The sequence below is a fragment of the Gorilla gorilla genome, chromosome 2 (assembly GCF_029281585.2).
Source record: "Gorilla gorilla gorilla isolate KB3781 chromosome 2, NHGRI_mGorGor1-v2.1_pri, whole genome shotgun sequence".
Taxonomy (NCBI): Eukaryota; Metazoa; Chordata; class Mammalia; order Primates; family Hominidae; genus Gorilla; species Gorilla gorilla.
Genome location: NC_086017.1, coordinates 56,489,596 through 56,513,279, shown reverse-complemented (window position 1 = coordinate 56,513,279; position 23,684 = coordinate 56,489,596). Strand labels below are relative to the sequence as shown.

Genomic DNA, 23,684 nt, shown 5'->3' with positions numbered 1-23,684 from the left:
AGTGTTTCTTATAAGACTATGTGCTTGTGCTACAAGCACCCAAAAGATAATTTGTGTCTCATTAATATATGAGTGTTCCTGTCCCCACGGCTGTTCTGCTGCCAAAGCAGCTGAGATTTCTGCCCTCATATTCAGCCTCTGAGAGCCCTGAGGGGGTCCCGGGTCTTCCTGGCCTCACAGCTTGACTGTATAGTCACAATCTTCCTTTCACAGCTGCTCCCATTGCACGTCTTAGGTTCTCCCAAAGCTGGCTTCCACCCCCGCTAGGGGCTTTATCCTGGTGACCCTTCCATAGATTAGGGAAAAGGAAGCAGCTTCTGCTCATCTGTGGGGAGTCAAGGTTTCCAAGGAGCAGCAACTAGGACTATTCAGATCTCTGGGAGGTCACCGAGCCAATGGTGCAGAGTGGCCTGAGAGCAGGGCTTCAAGGCCTGGGTCAACCTCCAAGGCTATTTTGAGACTGTGAACAAATCAATCCTATGTTACGCATCTACCAGGTTCCACAGAAACATAAGTTCCTAGAACAGAACCACTGGAGCCTTAAAAATGATGAGTTTCATCCATATCAGTGAATATGATAATTTAACTTCATATGTCAGTCCTAATTGAGTAATTTCATTCTACTTGTATTTAGGTACTTTACAGAAAAGCACCTAAAACGTTTGTAACCAAAACGTACCAATCAATAAAAATCTATTCAATACACATTCAGGTGTTGGGACAGATATAGAGCTCTGAGAAGTCAGCAATGCTTGGGTATTTCAAAAAGCAGGATGCCCTTTTTAATACTCAGAGACAGAACACCCATAAACTGTTTCACCTGTCAGCACACCTGTAATAAAATCTTTCCCAATAAAACTGGCTTTCCAAATCCAAAACTTCTGCTCACTATCTCCTTGGCCATGGGTTCATGATTCTCCCTGAGGCTGACTCTGATGGATTCATGTGCTTGCCCTGGATACTGGCCTGGAACCAGCCAAGATTTCTATCAGGTCTCTATCCCCCATGAGGAAATCAGTCAGGCCCTGAGATACCCATTTCTATACTATATCTAGGCAGCGCCCTGAGGAGGTAATGTTCTAGAGTACCTGGGCAGCGACCTGGGAATAGAATTTTCCTCCATGCTCCTTGGCGCAAATTGCATGTCTCCTGGGCCCTCTCACTCATCATGCTTCTGATGTGTCCCCACCACCTCTATTCCCACATCGTATTTCTCCTTCATATTCCCTACCTTTTCACAGCCTCCAAGAACCTCTGCCACTTCTAACTCCCTGGACACACACCTCCTTCTGCACCCCATCACTCAGGGAGCTGTGCGCTTCCCTCCAAGATGGTCCTCCTCCTTGTCTACCCCTTACCTTCCTGACCCCACCCTCCAGGGCACCAAGGCCTCTCCCAGAGCCATCTGCAGGAGCTCATGACTGGCCTCTCACCTCTGTCCTCTCACCTCCTGTCTCTGGGCAGTGCTCCAGCCGTCTCCTTGCTAATACCCTTCAGGGGCTCCCTGTGCCCTTAGGCAAAGCTCAAATCCATCAGCCAGCAAGGCCCTGTGTGCTGTGCCTTCTCCACACTCCCACTCTAACTTTGCTGAATGTATTTCCTCAAAGTACCCAGGACCTGCCAGCTCTGAATACTCACTGCTCCTGGATCATGTGTATATGATCTTCCTTAGTCCAGAGTGTGTTCCCACAGGCTGTGGGCACCATGGCCTGCTGTGACTCCCAGTGGCTTCTTCCCTAGACTGTGGCTTCCAGAGCTAACACCTCTGTTTTTTTTTTTCTGCTGGATTCTGGTTGTCTAGCACAGTGCCTGGCATATGGTGAATGAGTAAATGCACAATGAATCTTCACCTGTATTTCCCGCCTCACTCTACTGCATTTCAATCCCAGCAATAGCATTTGCAGTTTGTGAAGGCAGGCCTTTGCTTCTGAGAGCCTCTCAGCCCCTCAAGCTATGACTTTTTTTCGACCTCTATTTAATTCCTACGTTCCTCCTACACCCAACAGAAATTCCTTCTTCATCTAAACATTCTCAAATTTCCCCAGCTTGAATTTGTAATTTATTAGTTGAATTGAATCCAAGATTGAATAAGAGACCATAGAGGGAGAGAGGGCTCTAAGCCCTGTTCCTTGGATCATATTAAGTGTGGAAGCTGGGGAAATACTCCCCCAGTCCTGCTTTCCTCTGGGAGGTTCCCATTGGCCTGATAAAGCCTAATGGGTTCCCTAGGGATGTGGATGGAAATACTTAATGCTGTATTAGGATACTTAGAAGACTGCAACACCACACTCACCACTGGCAGAATTGGCCAGCCTGACTCTCTGCATCTCCTAGTAATGTTATGTCAAGCCAGGCTCCTATTGACTCCAATGGAATGGCACCATGTCTGAGAAGACAAAGAAGACACTCAGAGACAGTGAATGAGACATAGGGTTTATTGGGGGAACTTACATAGGGATGGTCCAGTAGCAGTGGGCTGGACAAGAGAACCACTACTGTTTGTAAAAAGCATGCAGTTTATATAGCATTTTCACTTAGCACCCTCCACCCAGCAACCACCATCTAACCCAAAACAGAAGGCTTTCATCCCCTGTACAACCTACGTTCCAAAGGATGGCTGGGGGTTCAGGTGTCCTTCACAATTAAGGTATGAAACTCCCGGTTGGCCACTCCTGGATTCCTTAGCTTGGGACTCCGAACACACATTCTTCTTAGACCATAATGTCATTCTCAGTGTATTTGCTTAACTTATTATCTTGTTATTGCTGTCAGGTGCGTCTGCCATAAACAGTGCCTCTGTGTATAGTATATAAGGCCTTGCAGGTGCTGCTTACAGCCAGCAAGTACCCAGGACTTTATATCATTGCATCTCTTCTCCCTTCCCTTGGTTAAAATAATTGCCTCAGGCCCAGTTACAGTTTGCACTCTTGGAAGCATCAAACCCTGGTGCTTCTGAACTTGAGAGATGGCAAGGGAGCGACTGTACCATTTCAAAATCCAGAATCTGTGTGGTAAACACTCTGTGGAATGGCCAGATATGCTTTGGCTGGGCTGACAGAGAGCCAACCAGTGCAAACATGCAGAGATTAAAATAAAGCAATAAAATGAAGGCATGTGCATAGTGATGACAGGACAACCAAGCTTTATTAAAATTATTCTGATATTATTCTTGGTAAACATATTTTTGAAAAAGCTAATTAAATTTATATGAAGAAAAAAGAATATTAGATCAATTTATTTTCAAATTGTACTTTGACTATTGATAATTTGTTTTTAATTTCTGCAGATAGGTGCATTTCTCTTCTCATAAAAAGAAGACAAGAATTCCATAAAGCTGTGTTTCCTAGGTGAAATGGTGGGGCAATACCACTGTGCAGTGTTTAAAGTTTGACCATGAAGGTTGAGGATTCCTCTTGGTGTGTTTAGAGTTTAAAATATTTGGATTTCAAAATTAGAAGATAATTATATAGAAGCAAGGATTGCTGCATGGAGCTTCGATATTAAATAAGCTATCTTTAGAGACATTTGGGATAATAACCTGGCGCCCATGCACAGAGGACTGACTTGGCCAATAACTGCCATCAAACACTGGGAAAGGATTTACAGGTAAGTCCTCTCCCACGTGGGGAAACAATAGTGTGAGAGCTGATTGGTATAGCAAAGGGACTCAGGAATTTGCAATGACTTCTAGCAAAGTGACCTCAGTGTTTTGCATCTTCTTGTGTCAATGAAGCAGGAAGCTCTCAGCCAACATTTGTCCTCTTTTCAGTGTCCTCTGGATTGTTCCGCAGCCTCAGCTTTGTTTCCAGCCTCTGCTTCCATTCTTCTCTGAGCCTGAAAATAGAAACCAAACACACAGATGGAGCATTCATTTCCATGGCTCTTGGTTCAGGAGAGCTTTCTTCCTGTCCTCCCAGCCCCTGAAATTGCGTGTATGTGTTCAGGTTTTAAAAGGCATGCAGAGGACATGCAAGTTTAAATATATATATATATATATATATAATTTATTCATATTTATTTATTTATATAAGTGAGAGTAAACAGGCTCTCATTTTTGTTAGAAGTACTTAATCTTAATTATCTGGATTTTCCTTTGAAAATATATTTAAAGTCAGGGAGAGTAAACCTGTCAGTCTAGACTTCTTTACACAGCAAACCTATCTTTCAACAGCAGAGGTGAAATAAAGATATTTTTAGACATATGCAAACTGAAAGAAATCACCAGCAGACTGTCACTACATGACATGTTAAAGGAATTCCTTCAAACAGAAGGAAAGTGACACAAGATGGAAATCTGGATGTACACATGGAATGAAAAGCATCTGAAAAGCAACGATGTGGTTATATATTAGTACTTTTTAAAACTACTTAAATAGCTTTAAAAATAGCCCACTGTGGTCAGGTACAGTGGCTCACTCCTGTAATCCCAGCACTTTGGGAGGCCAAGGCGGACAGATCACAAGGTCAGGAGTTCGAGACCAGCCTGGCCAATATGGTGAAACCCCGTCTCTACTAAAAGCACAAAAATTAGCTGATCATGGTGGCGGGTGCCTGCAGTTCCAGCTACTCGGAAGGCTGAGGCAGGAGAATTGCTTGAACCTGGGAGGAGGAGGTTGCAGTGAGCCGAGATTGCGCCACTGCACTTCAGCTTGGGTGACCGAGTAAGACTCTGTCTCAAAAAAAAAAAAAAAAAAAAAAAAATAGCCCACCGTTGAAAGTAAAACTATTAATGACGTACTGTGGGGTTATAGCATATGTAGAAGTAAAGTTGTACTTTGTACAACAGCATAAAGGCCAAGAGGGGAGAAATGAGAATATACCATTTTAAGGTTCTTATGCTACACAAAAAGTGATAAAATATCGCCTGAAGGCAGGCTGTGATAAGTTAAGGATGTGTATTATATATCCTAAAGCAACCACTAAACACAAAGAACAATAGTTAAATAGCCAACAGAAGAGATAACATGGAATCATAAAAAATACTCACTTGATCCAAAACAAGGCATAAAAAGAGAAAAGGGGAATAAACAACAGATGAGAGAAATAGAGGACACATAGCACGATGGCAGATTTAAAACAAATCATACCAATTAATGTTAATGGTGTAAACAATGCAATAAAAATGCAAAGACTGTCAAATTGGATTTTTAAAAGACAATATCCAAATATATACCGCTTATAAGAAATCCACTTTAAATATGAAGACAAATAGGTTAAAAGTAAAAGGACGAAGAGATAGTCCATGCTAAACCTAATCAAAGAAGGCTGGTGTGGTTATATTAATATCAAAGTAGATTTCATAGCAAAAAATATTACCAAAGGGAAAGAGGGTCATTTTGTAATAAGGGGGTCAATTCATCAAGATGATATAACAATCTGAAACATTTATGTACCTAATAACAGAACTTCAAAATACATGAAGCAAAATGTGATAGAACTGCAAGGAGAAGTAGACAAATCTGTATTTATAGCAGAGATTTCAATACCTGTCTTTCAATAATCAGTAAATGATAAGGATATAAAACACTTGAACAACACTATCAACCAAGTTGATATAATCAATATTTATAGAATATTCTCCCTAACAACGGCAGAACACACATTCTTTTTCAAACATACATGGAATATTTACAAAGATAGAAAATATTCTGGGCTATAAAACAAGTCTCAATAAATTTAAAAGGGTTCAATATGTTCCCTGTCTGCAATAATTAAATTAGACTTAATAACAGAAAGATATCTGGAAAGTCCCCTAAACATTTTGAAACTAAATAACAAATTCTAAATAACCCATAAATCAAAGAAACAACCATAAATTAAAATTTAAAAAAAACAATTATAATAATATCAGAAATACAAAATAGAGGTAAATCTGACAAAAGATATATATGACTTATGTGCTGAAAACTGCAAACCATTGCTGAGAGATATTAAAACAGACCTAAATAAAGAGACGTATATATTGTGTTCATATATCAGATACTCTAAATATTATTAGGAAGTCATTTCTCCCTAAATTGACCTGTAGATTCAATTCCATCCCAATCAAACCAGCAGGCTGTTTTACATAACAGAAATCGACAAGTTGATTCCAAAATTCATATGAAAATGCAGATAACCTAGGATAACTAAAACAATTTTGAAAAAGTTGTAAAACTTACACCACCTGACTTCAAGAATTATTATAAACCTAAGTAATCAAAGCAGTGTGACATTGGGCCAATGGACAAATAGATCAATGGGACAGAAAAGGTCCAAAAACATTCCTACACATAGATGAGTTATTAATTTTCAACAAACGTGCAAAGACAATGTAGTGGAGAAAGGATAGTCTTTTCAGCAAATGGTGCTGGAACCACTGGATATGCAAAAAAAGTGAACTGCAGGCTGTACCTCACATTATATTAAAAATTAAGTCAAAAGATATTATTAATCTAAATGTAAAACTTAAATTCATAAGACTTCTAGAAATAAAACAGAAGACAATCTTTGTGACCTTGGGATAGGCAAAGTCTTCTTAGATACAACAAAAGCAAAATCTGTAAAAGAAATTTTTCTCAGCTGGGCGCGGTGGCTCACACCTGTAATCCCAGCACTTTGGGAAGCCGAGGCGGGCGGATCACGAGGTCAGAAGATTGAGACCATCCTGGCTAACATGGTGAAACCCCGTCTCTACTAAAAAACACAAAAAATTAGCTGGGCATGGTGGCGGGAGCCTGTAGTACCAGTTACTCAGGAGGCTGAGGCAGGAGAATGGCACGAACCTGGGAGATGGAGCTTGCAGTGGGCCAAGATCGAGCCACTGCACTGGGCGACAGAGTGAGACTGTGTCTCAAAAAAAAAAAAAAAAAAAAAAAAGAAAATTTTCTCATAAATCATAAATTAGACTTGATCAAAATTGAGAACATCTCTGCAAAAGAATAAACCCAAAGAAAATGAAAAGAAGACAATTATAAAGATGAAAGAAGAAACTAGTAAAATAGTTCTTATCTATTAAGGAGATATGGATATCAATTCAAAGAGTAAGAAAAAAATAGAAAGGAATACAGAAAAGGGAAATCATAAAGCACTCTAAGTAACTAAGATGGTAGAAACAAGCCAGTTACAATAAATGAAAAAGGACTAAACTCACCAATTTATACTAAAATATGTCGGATTAGAAAAACATCCAATCCAACTATGTAGTTTTTTTTTTTTGAGAAGGCGGGGGTCTCTGTTGCCCAGGCAGGATTGCAGTGGCACAATCATGGCTCACTGCAGCCTCGACCTCCCGAGGCTCAAGTGATCCTCCTATTTCAGCCCCACTCCCCCTTTCCCCCCCAGTAGCTGGGACTACAGGCTCGTGGTAGCATGCCTGGCCAATTGTTGTATTTTTTATACGGACAGAGTTTTGCCATATTGCCCAGCCTGGTCTCAAACTCAAGTGTTCTACCTGCCTTGGCTTCCCAGAGTGCTGGGATTACAGGCATGAGCCACCGTGCTCAGACAACTATGTGCTGTTTAAAAAAGACACATCTAAATTATAAGGACAGAGATAAGTTGAAAATAAGAAAACGGAAAAAAGATATATAAGGCAAATGCTAATAAAAACAAGGTTGGTTTGGCTATATTAACAGACTTAATATAAAGTCTGTTAATACAGTTATAAAGTCTGTTGATAAAAAGATCTTCAAACAAAAAATCATCAGGGATAAAGTCACTGCCTAATAATAAAAAGGTTCACCTCACCGTGAAGATATTACACTTCTAAATATGCATGCACCTAATAAAGCAGCCTCAAAATACATACAGAAAAAATTAATGGAACTACTTGGATTGTGAAGAGGTGGTGAGGAAGAAGGGAAAGGGAAATTGCACTCTTTTTTTTCAAGATAACGTTTTTTAGAAAACCTTTATGGTAGAAGATTTCAAGCATACAAAAAAGTAGAGAAACCAGTAATCTAAGAACTCCCCTATAGCCACTCCCCAGCTTCCTCAGCTTAAGGCTGATCTTGTTTCCCATATCTCCCTTCTCCTGCGTGTTAAACAAAATAACTGCATTTAGCTATTTTGTCCTTAAATATAATAACTCCTTTAAAAAGAAACTACCTTGCCATTATCACACTTAAAAAATTAACCAGAGGTACTTGATATCATCAAATAAATATTCCATTGGTTCACAATTCTGATTGTCTTTTAATGTTGAACGTTAGGTTGGTTGAATCAGGACCCGAATAAAGCACATACATTCCTATTTGTTGCTATATCTTTTAGGATTTCTTTAATCTGGAAATTCTCCCTCATCTTTCCCCTTCCCTTGCAGTTTTTGTTTTCTTTTTTTGAAACCAGATTGTCTGTTCTGCAGAGTATGCACAGTTTGAATTTTGCTGACTGTATTCCTGTGTGACTCTAACCCATTCTTCTGTTTCCTGTATATGCTGTTAATTAGTAGCTAGCACTAGAAGTTTGATTAGATCCGGATTTTTTTTTTTTTGACAAAACTACATTACGGGTGATATAATGGACGGCCATCAAATCTGTCTGGTTATAGATCACTTTTTTTGATGTTAGCAGATATTAATGATCATTAGATCCAATTTACTTTCATTAGGTGTTGCCAAATATCAATAGCTTCTTTCTACCAATCCCTTTTCACTTGTGTTTGGAGCCTGGAGTCATGGGGGAGTTGGCTCTGCAGCAGGAGCTGTAGTCCAGGAGAGATGAAGTCACTGCTAGAAAACAGGACCCAGGGCAGGAAGGGTGTGGGGAAGAAATAGGCAGACTTAGCCTCCAGTCCTCTCATCTCCTGTTGACAGAACCTAGCCAGAAGCTGAAGGACTGGTGATTCAAGGACTAGCATGGGAAGAGGGGTTAGCTGAGGGAGGAGAATTGATGGGGGTGGGGGTCAAAGGAGATCAGCCTGGCAAGGAAGCCAGGAATGGGAGTGAGTGCTTGGCCAAAGTAAGTAGGCAGCAAAGACCCATCCAAGAGCCAGTTCCATGGTTTTCTTGGATCCAGTCAAGCATGCTTTTCTTGAGCACTTATTATATGTTCAGCACTGCAGTAGGGACTTTGGAGAATACACGAGCAATATATTAAAATGGTGGTTTCTCCATTCCACAAATAGGGCAAGCTGTTCCCTTGCCTCGGGGTGTTTGCACATGGCATTTCTTCTGCCTAGAATGCTCTTGTCCATTCTCCTACATTTGCCCAACTCTCTCTTCCCTGAGAGATGAGATTGGAGGGTGCCATGCTAGTTACCTGGAGGGCTGGACCTCAGAGTGCGGGCTGCCAACCAGCATGCCAACACATCTGCACAGCAGCTCAACAAGCTGCTGGTGCCCAAGGGCCAAGTGAACCAGCTCTGAAGCTGGGACCCCCAGAAGACTGCAGAAAGAAACGCTCAGATCCTGTAGTGGACAGGCGGGAGATGGCAGCATCTTTGTCACCTCCCTGACCAGTTCCAAAATGGGGGAGGTTTGTACACACCCCTGTGTGCATCAGTAGCCCAGGTGCTCCATCTGCTAATGAAAGAAGATCAAGTCTACACTCCCTCTGCCCACACTCAAAGGGCAGTAACTCTCCAGCATCCCTCTTACTTCTCTTAGTGTCTGTTTCTCTATGATGAAAATAACAATGAGGACACTGAGACCCAGGGAGATTTGGTTTCTCACCCCAGGGACCCAAAAGGGTGAGCCCAGGCAACCAGCTGCAAAGTCTCTGCTGTTCACCACTATTCTGAGCTTGTTCCCACCCTTGCCCACTCTTGCAATTTTGTTTTCATCTTGTTTTTCTCCTCTAAGGAATGTCTTCCTTTGGCGTATTGCTGCTGCCATATTAGATCCTGGATTGTTAAATGGGAGTGCAGAAGAGGGAGGGGAACTAACATTCCATTTTGTGAAGGGACAACATAGAGTATTAATTAGAGCAGAGCCTCTGGAGCCTGGCTACCCGGAGTCAAATCAGAAGAGGGTGAGGAGAACAAATAAGCTAAAGTCTTCTGCCACCCTATCAACCAGAAAGTTTATCTCCTTGCATTCTTTTGTTATATGCATAGATAGGTACTGCATATGTGTGTGTGTGTGTGTGTGTGTGTGTGTGTGTGTGTGTGTGTGTATTTTTTTTTTTCTTTTTGAGACAGAGTTTTGCTCTTGTCACCCAGGCTGGAGTGCAATGGCAAGATCTCGGCTCACCACAACCTCTGCCTCCCGGGTTCAAGTGATTCTCCTGCCTCAGCCTCCCGAGTAGCTGGGATTACAGGCATGCACCACCACGCCTAGCTAATTTTGTATTTTTAGTAGAGATGGGGTTTCTCCTTGTTGGTCGGGCTGGTCTCAAACTCTCGACCTCAGGTGATCCGCCCACCTCAGCCTCCCAAAGTGCTGGGATTACAGGCGTGAGTCACCGCACCCGGCCGCATGTATATATTTTTAATGTTTTAACAGTCTGCACAATTTGCTTCAGAGGCTGTTTTGTTCACCCCTTGGCTTGTGCCTCTCTTGGAGCCTTTGGTTTCTGCATCTTCCTTGGGCCAGTTTCACTTCACCTGAGGCCTTTTGCCTGCTCCCCAGGGAACCCACAGATGGTACAGGACTCTGAGCGGCGTAGCCTGGGGGACGAAGATGGCAGGAACTGCAGAAATGACTGGCCACCCAAGTCAGCTTTCTATGTCCTACTTCTGTGCTTCAGCAGGTGGGATGGTAGTAGGGAATAAGGCTGAGCAGGTCTCTATAAGTGGGAGGCTGGGTTCCCCTCTAGGGCTCAGGAGAGGCTTTGGGAAGGCAGCAGTAAGTTTACCACCTGTGAATTAAGGCATGCCATCAGTCCAGTGGCCATGGAGTCAAGGGCCCTGCTGTCTGGACAGCACACAAGGTCTCATACTCCCTTACCACACATAAGCCATGGCCTCGTCAGACAACTGGCTGAGCTGTTCCCTTTGAGGGGACAGAGCTCAAAAGGGCGGTCCCTCCCTGCAGCCCATGATGGCTTTCTGCAGTGTGTGTGTGTGAGGGCAGTGAGCCTGCACTGCTTCCACAGCAAGGTGACCCTCGTTTGCCCACGGGAGTCACTGCACTCCACTGCTCGGCAGACTCACTGGGCCAGAACAGGGATGCACACAAGGGGAGACCCCGCCTTCCCCTCCAGGAACCACGCAGGCCATCTTGTGTTTTCATCTAAATGGGCGCTGAGAACTGGGCGCTGCTTCCTTTGCTTGATTGCTTTTCACAGACATAGTGTTTGTACCCCCACCCCTGCCCCATTTAGTGTAACCCTCATGTGCTAGAAGGTGACATGGTGACAGAGAGGAGAGAGTTTTCCGGTTCATAAAGATAAGAATTAAAGGAATGTAAGCATGGAAAATTAAAATAATTACCTCCTCTAAGATGCCCATCTGGCATTCTTCTGGGGAAATTAATTTTGCTCTTACAAAACAGACAAGATAATAATGACTTGAAAGTCAGTGAAAGCTCATCGACAGTCACAAAGGTACCACTGGTGCAGATGTTGATAGTGGGGCAATTGCGTGGGGGCTCAGGGAACTCTTAGTACCTTCTGCTCAATTTTGCTGTGAACCTAAAACTGTTCTAAATTATAAGATGTATTTTAAAAATTAATTATTTCTAAAAAGTAGACAAACAAGCCACATACTTTCTCAGTGCGCTTCTTCCCAGACGACGTTCCTCTGATTCTCGGTAGTAAGTCTGTTTGCCAATTTCCCTTTCCCAGAAACGCTTGAGATCATGGCAGGTGTTCCGGCAGAAGACCTCCCGACGGGTGTATTGATTGTTCATCCCCTAAAAAGGAAAATAGCCATACAAATAACCAAAAAACATATGAAGAAATGCTCAACATCACTCATCATCAGGGAAATGTAAATTAAAACCACAATGAGATACCTACCATCTTACTCCAATCCACCTTACTCCAATTTGACTGTTTAAAAGTCAAAAAACTAATAGGTGTTGGTGCAGATGCAGAGAAAAGAGAACACTTATATGCTGTTGGTAGGAATGTAAATTAGTACAACCTCTTTGGAAAACAGTATGGAGATTTCTCAAAGAACTGAGAGTAGATCTACCATTTGATCCAGCAATTCTGACTACTGGGTACCTACCCAAAGGAAAAGAAGTAATTATATAAAAAAGACACCTGAATGTGTTTGTTTATCACAGCACAATTCACAATTGCAAAGATATGGAGTCAAACTAAGTGCTCATTAACTTATGACTGGATCAAGAAAATGTTTTATATGTGTGTGTGTGTGTGTGTGTGTGTGTAATGGAATACTACTCAGCCTAAAAAAGAACAAAATAATGTCTTTTGCAGCAACTCGGATGGAACTGGAGGCCATTATCCTAATGAAGTAACTCTGGAATGGAAAACCAAATACTGCATATTCTCACTTACAAGTGGGAGCTAAGCCACGGGTTTATAAAGGCAAACAGAGTGGTATAGTGGGCATTGGAGGCTCAGAAGGAAAGAGGTTAGGGATAAAATGTCACTTACTGGGTGCCATGTACACTATTTGGATGACAAGTGCACTAAAAGCCAAGACTTAAACACTATACAACTTATCCATGTAACCAAAACCCACTTGTACTCCTAAAGCTATTGAAATAAAAAAAAATAGAAGCCGAACCCCCATAAACCATGATCCCTGAGACTCTGCAGGGTATAGGCATCCTGACCCTGCTGTTGACAAGAGACAGACCTGGCCAGCCACAGGACCTCTGCAAGTGGGAGGACAATGGTGGCCTCAGTGCTTGCTACTGGCTGGTTGTCAGGACACAGTGAGATGTGAGTGCAGACCTTCCACAAGCTGGCACCTGGCCAACGCCTCTGCCCTTCCTTCCTCCTCACAGAAGAATCGTTTCTCAACTTCCAGTAGCAGGAACATGCACCAGGAATTTTGTGCACCTAAGTCCATTTCGTTATCACAACATCCACATGAGATGGCCATGACCTTCTTCATCTTTTAGGTGAGATATTTGAGGAGTGACAGGCTTCAGACTTCTGAAAGTTTCCAGGCCCTTTACTAAAGGGGTTTATCAGAGAAAATGGTTCCAGTGCCTGACACCCCCAGAGCAAGCTGCTTTGAGGTGTGTGTGTGTGTGTGTGTGTGTGTGTGTGTGCATGCACACATATGGGCTCTTGTGTGTGGAATTATACATATCAGACACTCAAAATGCTCACTTATTACATGCAGAAACTCTGCTTAGCTTTCAGACCAGCTGAGTGGATATAGTAGAAAGCTCAAAAGCAGGGGCTGCAGATGTTCCTGTCTGCTGGTGGGAACCCCTGCAGAAGAGTGTGGGGAGATGGGAGCCTGGAGAAGCTGGCCTGGCATGCCCCAGAGAGGATTTGGACCTTATCCCAGGAAGGGCTTTCAGTGGGGAAATGGTGGGTCCAGACAGGCATTTTGCCAGATGTTCTGGGGGCAGAGACTGAAGAGGTGAGAGCGGATGCAGGGGGAGGAGGAACTGGGCTGCTGGAGGAGCCCAGAGAGATGCTGTGACCAGGGCGGGAGGGGCAAAGATGATGAAGAGTGGACAGATTCACAGGAAACTCTGCGTGGAAAATGAAGGAGAAGGGGTGTCAGTGGGTACTGCCCTGGCTCTGCCTGTGCACATATGGGAAACGGAGGAGGAGGAGGGCTATGGGGAGTGGGCTCAGGCTGTGCTGGATGGATGGAGTTTGAGTTTTCTGGGTGCCGACCCCCAGGGGGAAGCACTGGAGGGGCGCCTGACACATGGGTCTGGAACTCAGCGTAGAGGTCTGGGCCACAGCTCTCAGAAAGACAGACCGGGACAGTGGGGCAGGGTAGAAGGAGAAAGGGGTTTGAAGCCAGATGTTCACTCCAGACCTGTGTTTCCACTGCCTTGATGCGCCGTCTGTTTGTCACGTGGGTTCTCCTGGCCTCAGTTTTCTCATCTTTAAAATTTCTCTGAAGACCGAGTTTGACCCTAAGTGTGAAAGTGTTCTGCAGTTTATAAAGTTCTGAATAAATATAACTGATGAGCTTGGTCCTGGCCCACTCATTTTTCTGACTGTTGTCTGGCATAGGGATTCATTAGTCTGGCATAGGGACATCATTAGTCTGAGCTAATTAAATGTCATTGACAACCTTGAATAAGTGTGAATCTTTATTTACACACAATATTGAGTGTGTGGCTTCTTGGGTATATGACAGATTCATTTATCTCTATCCTTGGTCTGTTGGCCACCATTTAGGAAAGCTTGGATGACAGTAGAAGTTCTTAAGTTGAACCATGTCCTATGTAGGGCCATACCCAGAGGAGCACTGGGTAAGAGCGTTTGTCCTGTGTTCTTTCACTTCTGATACGTCAGAGATAAGCCTCACCATGCCCACTCACTGGGAGGTGTCCCACATGTGTAAAATGGGAGATATATGTTTTTCTAAGAAATAGCAGAGCTCCCTTTGGGTTGAAGAGTGACATCCATCTCTACCTCCATCTGCATAATGTTATTTTACAAACTAACCAGCTGTGTGTGTGTGTTTTGCTGGAAAACGCTGCTGACACAATGGTGAAAACAAGTAAAATCTCTAAGAAAAAATGCATTTCACTTTTAAACAAACTACCTTGTCTTCTTAACTTGTTTTAGTCATTGTCCTCACTATGAGCAGAACTGTAGTGGCTACTATCACCAATTTTGTAGCTTCAAAGAAACACAATTAATAATAACTTTAGAAATACACTTTTAGGAAAAGATAAAAATAAGGCAGAAAGAGGGGATTAAATATATTTAGGCCGGGTGCAGTGGCTCACACCTGTAATCCCAGCACTTTGGGAGGCTGAGGCTGGAGGATCACTTGATCCCAGTAGTTTGAGACCAGGCTGGGCAACATACAGAGATCCTGTCTCTATAAAAATAAAAAATAAAAAATTAGCTGGGCGTAGTGCTACGTGCCTGTGGTCCCAGCTACTCAGGAGGCTGAGGTAGGAAGATTGCTTGAGCCCAAGAGGTCAAGGCTAAAGTGAGCCATGTTTGTACCACTGCACTCCAGCCTGGGGGACAAAGCGAGACCCTGTCTCAAACAAACAAACAAACAAACAAACAAATATCTAATACCCCATCCTTCTTCACTCTAAAGGGCTGACACTGGGATAAGACAGGGCCCCTCCTCAGGGGACTTCAGATAACAGGGAGTGAGGCACTGGCACTTCATGTGACAGGCACTGAAATGGGACACACAAGGAGGGTGCCCTGACCTGGCCGAGGGTTTGGGGCTCCTTCTAGGGGGAGGGACTTGCAGGATGAGCGGGCAGGAGCACCCAGGGTGCAGGAAGTGACCTGTGCAGAGACCTGCAGTGGAAATCTTGCAGAACAAAGAGTTGCAGAAACAGATTGGGGATTGGCTGAGGTCGAGTTGGGGGAGGGGACTGAGGGCAAAGGAGCATGGGGGCACTTTTTAGGGTAATGGAAATGTTCTGTGTCTTGTTATTTATTTATTTATTTATTTATTTATTTATTTATTTATTTATTTATTAAGAACGAGTTTCACTCTGTCACCCAGGCTGGATTGCAGTGGCACGATCTCAGCTCACTGCAACCTCCACCTCCTGGGTTCAAGCGATTCTCCTGCTTCAGCCTCCCCAGTATCTGGGATTACAGGTGCCTGCTACCACGCTGGGCTAATTTTTGTATTTTTAGTAGAGACAGGGTTTCGCCATGTTGGCCAGGCTGGTCTCAAACTCCTGACCTCAGGTGATCCACCCGCCTTGGTCTCCAAAAGCGCTGGGATTACAGGTGTGAGCCACTGTGCCCAGCCTGTGTCTTGTTTATAGTGTTGATTATATAGCAGTATACAATTGCTAAAACTTACCAAACTCTACATTTTATATGAGCGAATTTCACTACACATAAGTTATTCCTCAGTAAACAAAGGTAAAAAGCTTCTTCTGTCTTTGGACTAGAAGTTCAAGTTCCCTGGCTCTAACCTACTGGGAGACTGTTAGCATCTTGTCATTAGGGTTTAGCCCATTCCTTCACAGGTAACGTGTTTCCGTGAGTATTTGTGTTTCGGTTTCCTGGTGTCTACAATGAGGACAACTGCTCCTCCTAGTAGAAGTGTGATGAGGAGACTGTCCATAGTTGGAAAGCTCTTGGTAAGTAAATAGCTCTATTCCTCTGTATCCCCTCTGCCCAAAACACCATCTAATCTTGTACTTGAGAGAATTCGTGCTGCTGCGTCCAGTGAATCAGCACCAACTTGGACAAACCATAACCTCCATAACCATTAGGAATTTTACTTCACAAAATCAACAAATTAGTTAACACTTACAGAGAACAACCGCATGAAGGGATGTGAAGACATTGATTCAGTCGAACCAAATGTGTCGCACTTGACCGCCTGTGAGGCATCTGTGCTGCCCCAGGAGCCAATTCACGTTCAGCAAATCAACAAGAACAAAGGAACATTTGTCCCTCGCAAGCCTTAACGCTGTGCCGGCAATTTGATTTCCCAAGTCTCAGTTACCCAGAGTATTAAACTCAAATTGAGAAATCTGAGAGTTGCTTTTTTAAAAGAGGCTTTTGGCTTACACTGAGCGTGCTTGTGGCTCTTGGCTAGGGAGGTTCAATGCACACCAGCTGACTGTACACACTGCTCATGTACTTCTTGCCTATTCAACACCTCCTGAGAGCAAGTATTTCATGATTATTTTTCACATATCCAAAAGTATGTTTAACCACCTTTTACATTTTTCTTTATGATTAGGGCTTGAAATAGAACAGAAGGGTTCCAGTTCCAAGTAAGATGGAGGAAGCATACCCTAACCTGTCCCTCCAAATAATGCAGCCTGGACAGAATGTGTGGCGCAGCTGTTTCAGGACTCTGAAAAGTAAACAGCAGCAGGTAGATTAGAGGAAAAACCCCAGAATTCCAATTACCATTGAACAGTGCTAAATTTTCTATTTTTACTCTGGTATCCCCAGTTTAGACTCAAGGCAACCCAGAAGTGGGAACAAGGGTAGAAAGAGCTCTGAGAAGTCCTCTGGTTCCAGGGAGAAAGGGAATTGGAACTCTCACACATTGCTGGCAGGACTGCAGACTGGTACAGGTATTACTGTGAAAAACAGTTTGGCAGCGGTTTCTTTTCTTTTTTATTTAATTAATTAATTTATTTATTTTGAGAAGAAGTTTCCCTCTTGTTGTCCAGGCTGGAGTGCAATGGTGCAATCTTGGCTCACTGCAACATCCGCCTCCCAGGTTCAAGCGATTGTCCTGCCTCAGCCTCCCAAGTAGCTGGGATTACAGGCACCCACCACCACACCTGGCTAATTTTTTATATTTTTAGTAGAGACGGGGTTTCACCATATTGGCCAGGTTGATCTTGAACTCCTGACCTTCGGGTGATCCACCCACCTAGGCCTCCCAAAGTGCTGGGATTACAGGCGTGAGCCACTACGCCCAGCCGGCTGTAGTTTCTTATAAAGTTAAACTATACTCACCATATGACACAGCAATTCTACTTCTAGGTATTTAGACTAGAGAAATGTAAACTTGTATTCAAGCAAAAACTTGCACACCTGTACACAGCTCTATTCGTGACTGCCAAAAAGAAACAACCTAATAGTTCTTCAATGGATGAATGGATAAAAATCTGTCAGACATTCATACAATGGAATGTTGTGCAGCAATAAGAGGGAACAAACTATTCAACACATGCAATAACTTGGATGAATCTCAAAGGCATTATGCTCGGTAGAACAAGGCAATCTCAAAATGGTATATATTTTCTTTCTTATTTTCTTTTCTTTCCTCTTTTTTTTTTTAAACTGAGACAGAGTCTCACTCTGCTGCACAGTCTGGAGTGCAGGGGCACGATCACGGCTAACTGCAGCTTTGACCTCCTCCAGCTCCAGGTGATCCTCCCATCTCAGCCTCCAGAGTGGCTGGGACTACAGGCGTGCACTACCACACCTGGGTAATTTTGGTATTTTTTGTAGAGACGGGGTCTTGCCATGTTGCCCGGGCTGGTTGGTATACGTTTTCTGTGATCCCATTTATATGGTATTCTTGAAAAGACAAAACTATCATGACTGCCTGGGATTAGAGGTTGGGGAGGGTATGACTGCAGAGGCAAAGCATGAAGGAACAGTGGGGAACCTGATGGAATTGTTCTGCATTCTTCATGGCGGTGGTTACGTGAAGCTGTATGTATGTTAAAATTCATAGAACTGAGTACACACAAAAGAATCATTTTTTACTGTGTGTTAATTTAAAAATAAAAACTTAAAAATCAGAACAGAAAATGCTTTTGGTAAAATGCATTTTGACTCTGCTGATTTGATAAGATTCAGGCATGGAAAAGTCTCAAAGATTATATACTGTCACTAAGACCCCAGTGAGCCCTGCCACCCGATTGTCCCGTGAACCAGCAGCACTGGCATCACCACGGAGTTGGTACAAGTGCAGAATTTATCAAGGCCCAGATCGGAATCGAACCCTGCATTTTCATCTCATCCCCAGATGACTAACTCCTGTGCATGACTCCTGTGCAGTTTAAGCAGCTCTGCTTTAGAATTACAAAGGCCGAAGCTAAGGTACAGCCTCCTCAGTGCTAGTCTCCCAAGAAGCCCACTGTGGTTGAGCATCTCTATTTGAACATTCCTTGAGGGTGTTCATTTCTTTGGGGTATTGGCATCTCACAATCCATATGTACTATTTTTCTCAGAGCCTGGTTAAGCGGACACTGGCACTGATTTCTGGCTTTCTCACAGTTTAACTTGTTTCGATTGCATCATCTAATTATATAAATTAGATATGGAAAAGCCCATTAGGATTTGTGAGTCATTCCCAAGCGGATGCAAGCAACGGGGTTCCGGGGGAAAGCTGAATCTCAGCCGCTGAGAAAGACAGGTTTACAGGCTTACAAGGGGCCCATCCACTTCCCTCCCTGCCGAAGAGTGAGATGAACCTCCGCCAGGTTCCCATCCACATCAAGTTCAACATCCTTTACCTTTGAGATGAATCTGCTGCTGCCTTGATGTGTTGTAATGGAAGGCAAGTATTGTAACTCCTGTTTCCTCAGCTCTGGGGCTCTCAGAGGCCACGACCTGGTCCTGAAACCTCAGGGTCTTAATCTTTTATATGCAGAGCGGAGGAGTTACAGAAATGCCTTCACCTGACAAGGTTACACACACGAAATTAGCACTAGATTCATAGAGATCTTATTCCAGGGACAAAGTGTTAAACAGTCCCCATCCCCTGCTCCCTCTGCCCACCCCGGGGGCAGGTAAGCTTCTGCTCTGGCAGGTTCCACAGAGGCCATGACTTGGCTGGAAGTAAAGTTAATGTTTAGAACATGCCCTGGATCATCTGTGAGCATGAATCCTTGGTGCATCAGGCCAGGCTGCCCTCCACGGCTCAGGGGGTAAAGAAGGCGGGATGGTGTGACAAGTCACACTTCGGGGTCACCTTACAGGATGACTTAGAGAGGCATGTTTTTCTTTGGAGCCGCCAATCCAAGGATAGAGCTGGGTGAGGACATTTCACAATATGCTCAGTCCTCCCCCAATGGGGGCAGGAACAGTGACCATTTTCCAGTAAAATGCATCAAACCAAAAAGTGAACCAAACTTTCACTTCTCAGTTGAAAATGCCCTTTAGGCATTTCAAGGAGCATGGTATGTTCTTGCATGAAACTTCTGGGGTGGTGCCTTGTCTGGAAACAGACCCAGTTCAGGTCATGATCACACCCTGCTTTGCCACTAATAAGCCTGCTTCTGACTTAGGTCACAGGAGTCATAGTGCTGATACTAAGGGCAACACTGATATCACTGGAATATAATTAAAGGCAACACAAATACCCACTTTGCTTTTTGATTTTTTTCTGCTGATAAATGTTATACACAAGCAGACAGAATAGGATAAACATGTTGTTTAAATATTTCTACTGTAAGTTTAAATACCCATTTCCTCTTTAAAAAATTAACAGTGCAACTGAATATTTAATAGGTAGAAGATCATCTTGAAGAATTGGGTTGTTTTGTTTTTGTTTATTCAATGACATGCTAAATGCTGGGAAAGTCTTTTTCATTACATTAGATTCCTTAAACTTTATTGAAGCCATTAGCAAGTCCTCCAGGAAAAAGCTTATAAAATTAAGCTTAAGTGTTGCTACTCCTCTTGGGCTCACAAATGATAAAAAAAACAAAAAAACAAAAAAACAAACAAAAAAACCCTAATCCACTAGCAGGAATTTCATAGCCTCCATAATTTGTTTACTTCAAAGCACAAACATTTACAGTTTTCCCAGTTCAGCTGAATTTTGAATCAACAACTTTCTGAATTTCCAAATTTTCATTCTGTTTATAATTTATTTAATGGACAGAGACTCCTACAAGGGTCTTCTCATTCAGACTGAAGCCAAGTATCTTATTTAGAGTTAGAGTATGTCTTTAATCCATGTTACCCACAGACTTTCTCTGAGAAGTTTAAGAAGACTCCAGAGACAGAAGAAAATTTCTCTGTGGCGGTGGGAGTGGGCTGTGGCTGATTCTGTGTCTCCGTAGTCAAAGTCGTTCCCTTGGACCTGTTCCTGAGGTGCTCTCTCACATTTCAGGGTTTACAGTCATATAGGGATGGAGGGAGAGATGTTTAGCGCAAGGTCCTTCCTGCTCTGACACTAGTGTTGTTCACATTATAGGCTAGGAAGCATTTAAAATTGTACTTAAAGATCTCACAGCTTGGGAGGGGCCTGGGTGATAATAGGGCATGAACATTTCCCAATTTAGCAAGCTCCCATCTAGCTTTGTGTGTGTGTGTGTTTTTTAATTTTTGCAACGTTTTGTATTTGCCGCTTCATGGCTTGATTTCAAATAGTTCTGGTTAGCTCAAGCTATTTACCCCACTGGAAACCAAGCTCCTACCTAATGAGAGGGATCCCACTAGAGGAGGGAGCTGTAATAAACAAAGTGGACAGGCCCTTTTCTTCCCCAGCTAGTCCTGGCAGTGTCAAGGTTCCTTCCCTGATGCCCAGACCCATGTGGAACAGGAGACCCTTCCTGGCACGCTTCCTGGACAGGGGATGTGGTTGCCTTTGCTAGTACTCACGGACATTTCTGGCTCCCCTCCCTCTTCCGGACACAAAGAGGATTGCTTTACCTGATTTCCGTGCAGAGCCATGGGACTGGTTCTAGCAAAGGCCTGGAAAGGAGGCAACTTGTCCCCTGGTGTGAGATTTTCCATGCTTGCTCCTCCTACTGCTGTGAACCCCAAAGCCTCAGGTTGCTGGAAGATTGCATAAGCCTGGGACTGAGTAAGACCTTGGATGGCCCTGAAACGTTGACTGCAAGTTTTGGGAACAAAAAATAAACTGCCACAGTTGTATGTTTCAGAAAACTTGGTGTTGCCTATTATGGCATCATAAACCAGCCTTTCTGACCGATACACACATATATCAAATATAATTGTCAAAAACTAAGTATGCTCTGGCTGAACCTTTGTAAGATTTGTGTTGTTGCCATGGCAAAACTCCGTCTCTACTAAAATACGAAAATTAGCTGGGCGTGGTGGTGGGTGCCTATAATCTCAGCTACTCAGGAGGCTGAAGCAGGAGAATCGCTTGAACCTGGGAGGCGGAGGTTGCAGTGAGCTGAGATTGCGCCACTGCACTCCAGCCTGGGCGACAGAGTGAGACTCTGTCTCAATAAATAAATAAATAAATAAATAAATAAATAAATAAATAAATAAAATAGATTTGTATTGTTGCTTAGTTTTAAAATTGACTACTATTTTGTCTGTTGATAAGGGAGTGTCAAAGAAGAAGGGTGCTTTTCATGGTGGGAGGAGGATACTGGTTAGTACCCAAGAGCCACTGTCCACTTCTTTCCTGTGACTCAACCTCGGTTTTGCTCGGGTAACCCACCCTTCTCCACACAGCCAGATGCTTCACTGAGCCAGTCATGACAGTCCATGGGCTGGTGACACAACTCAAACTAAGGCACTGGCTAAGATTTCCCTTTCTTAAAAAACACATGTTGGCACGAACTCCCGAGTCTTGACCTTCCTCCCCTCTCCGGGCTGCCGGGACAACTCGGGGCGGCCACTTCTTGCCAGGAGGCGTAAATGTTGGATGACAATAACCATCTTATTCAGTGTATAATGGACTCTCAGAATAAAGGAAAGACCTCAGAGTGTTCTCAGTATCAGCAGATGTTGCACACAAACTTGGTATACCTTGCTACAATAGCAGATTCTAATCAAAATATGCAGTCTCTTTCACCAGCACCACCCACACAGAATATGCCTATGGGTCCTGGAGGGATGAATCAGAGCGGCCCTCCCCCACCTCCACGCTCTCACAACATGCCTTCAGATGGAATGGTAGGTGGGGGTCCTCCTGCACCGCACATGCAGAACCAGATGAACGGCCAGATGCCTGGGCCTAACCATATGCCTATGCAGGGACCTGGACCCAGTCAACTCAATATGACAAACAGTTCCATGAATATGCCTTCAAGTAGCCATGGATCCATGGGAGGTTACAACCATTCTGTGCCGTCATCACAGAGCATGCCAGTACAGAATCAGATGACAATGAGTCAGGGACAACCAATGGGAAACTATGGTCCCAGACCAAATATGAACATGCAGCCAAACCAAGGTCCAATGATGCATCAGCAGCCTCCTTCTCAGCAATACAATATGCCACAGGGAGGCGGACAGCATTACCAAGGACAGCAGCCACTTATGGGAATGATGGGTCAAGTTAACCAAGGCAATCATATGATGGGTCAGAGACAGATTCCTCCCTATAGACCTCCTCAACAGGGCCCACTACAGCAGTACTCAGGCCAGGAAGACTATTACGGGGACCAATACAGTCATGGTGGACAAGGTCCTCCAGAAGGCATGAACCAGCAATATTACCCTGATGGAAATTCACAGTATGGCCAACAGCAAGATGCATACCAGGGACCACCTCCACAACAGGGATATCCACCCCAGCAGCAGCAGTACCCAGGGCAGCAAGGTTACCCAGGACAGCAGCAGGGCTACGGTCCTTCACAGGGTAGTCCAGGTCCTCAGTATCCTAACTACCCACAGGGACAAGGTCAGCAGTATGGAGGATATAGACCAGCACAGCCTGGACCACCACAGCCACCCCAGCAGAGGCCTTATGGATATGACCAGGGATAGTATGGAAATTACCAGCAGTGAAAAAGTACTTACATTCCAGTAGCCAGTATCTATTAGCAGCCATATTGTCACCTCAGCACTGTGGACACCTCCCTGTGAAGAGATCCTTCCATTCCATCTAGTTTTTGGAAAAACCTTGTGGATAAGTGGCTGTTTCATCAGTAAGCAGCCTTTGTGGTTTAGTTATAAAAGGCTTTAGTAGCTCAAAAATACTCTTGATTTCACATTTCTACTCTAGATGGCAACATTGGACAGAAAATGCAATGACATAACCAATTTGTAATGATTTTGGAACTGTGTTTCAAATGAACTGTTACAGACTGAAAGGTGTGAACAGCTTTGTATGTTTATGAAGGGTAAGGGAATTTAATACTTTTCCACAGATTTTTTTGTAAGGGGAAGAGGGAAATGTACACTTTTTACAGCAGCAATATTTTGTATATTATGTTTATTTCATGTGGTGAATATGCAAGGCGGTACACTACGCACTGGACAGAATCAGAAATCCTCTGTTAATGTGGACTGGAGCATGGTAG

General features: G+C 43.5%; 2 protein-coding genes across 2 annotated transcripts; one reads left to right on the top strand and one right to left on the bottom strand.

Annotated features, from left to right (window-relative positions):
* Positions 1-2,416: 2,416 nt before the first annotated feature.
* Positions 2,417-11,774, bottom strand: FAM240A (family with sequence similarity 240 member A). Its single transcript, XM_019023162.4, has 2 exons — positions 11,629-11,774; positions 2,417-3,834 (listed from the first exon to the last, which is right to left on the bottom strand). The coding sequence occupies exons 1-2, from the start codon at positions 11,769-11,771 to the stop codon at positions 3,744-3,746; spliced, it is 234 nt and encodes a 77-aa protein (XP_018878707.2). The 5' UTR covers positions 11,772-11,774; the 3' UTR covers positions 2,417-3,743.
* Positions 11,775-22,014: 10,240 nt separating this feature from the next.
* On the top strand, positions 22,015-23,358 carry LOC109026103 (protein SSXT-like). Its single transcript, XM_031009781.3, has one exon. The coding sequence runs from the start codon at positions 22,075-22,077 to the stop codon at positions 23,146-23,148; it is 1,074 nt and encodes a 357-aa protein (XP_030865641.2). The 5' UTR covers positions 22,015-22,074; the 3' UTR covers positions 23,149-23,358.
* The last annotated feature ends 326 nt before the right edge of the window (positions 23,359-23,684 follow it).

Coding starts and splice junctions, on each gene's coding strand:
- FAM240A (XM_019023162.4), bottom strand. CDS start 11,771: ATGAACAATCAATACACCCGTCGGGAGGTCTTCTGCCGGAACACCTGC. Junction 3,835..11,628: donor GGAAGAAGCGCACTGAGAAA/GTATGTGGCTTG, acceptor TTCTATTTTCAG/GCTCAGAGAAGAATGGAAGC.
- LOC109026103 (XM_031009781.3), top strand. CDS start 22,075: ATGTTGGATGACAATAACCATCTTATTCAGTGTATAATGGACTCTCAG.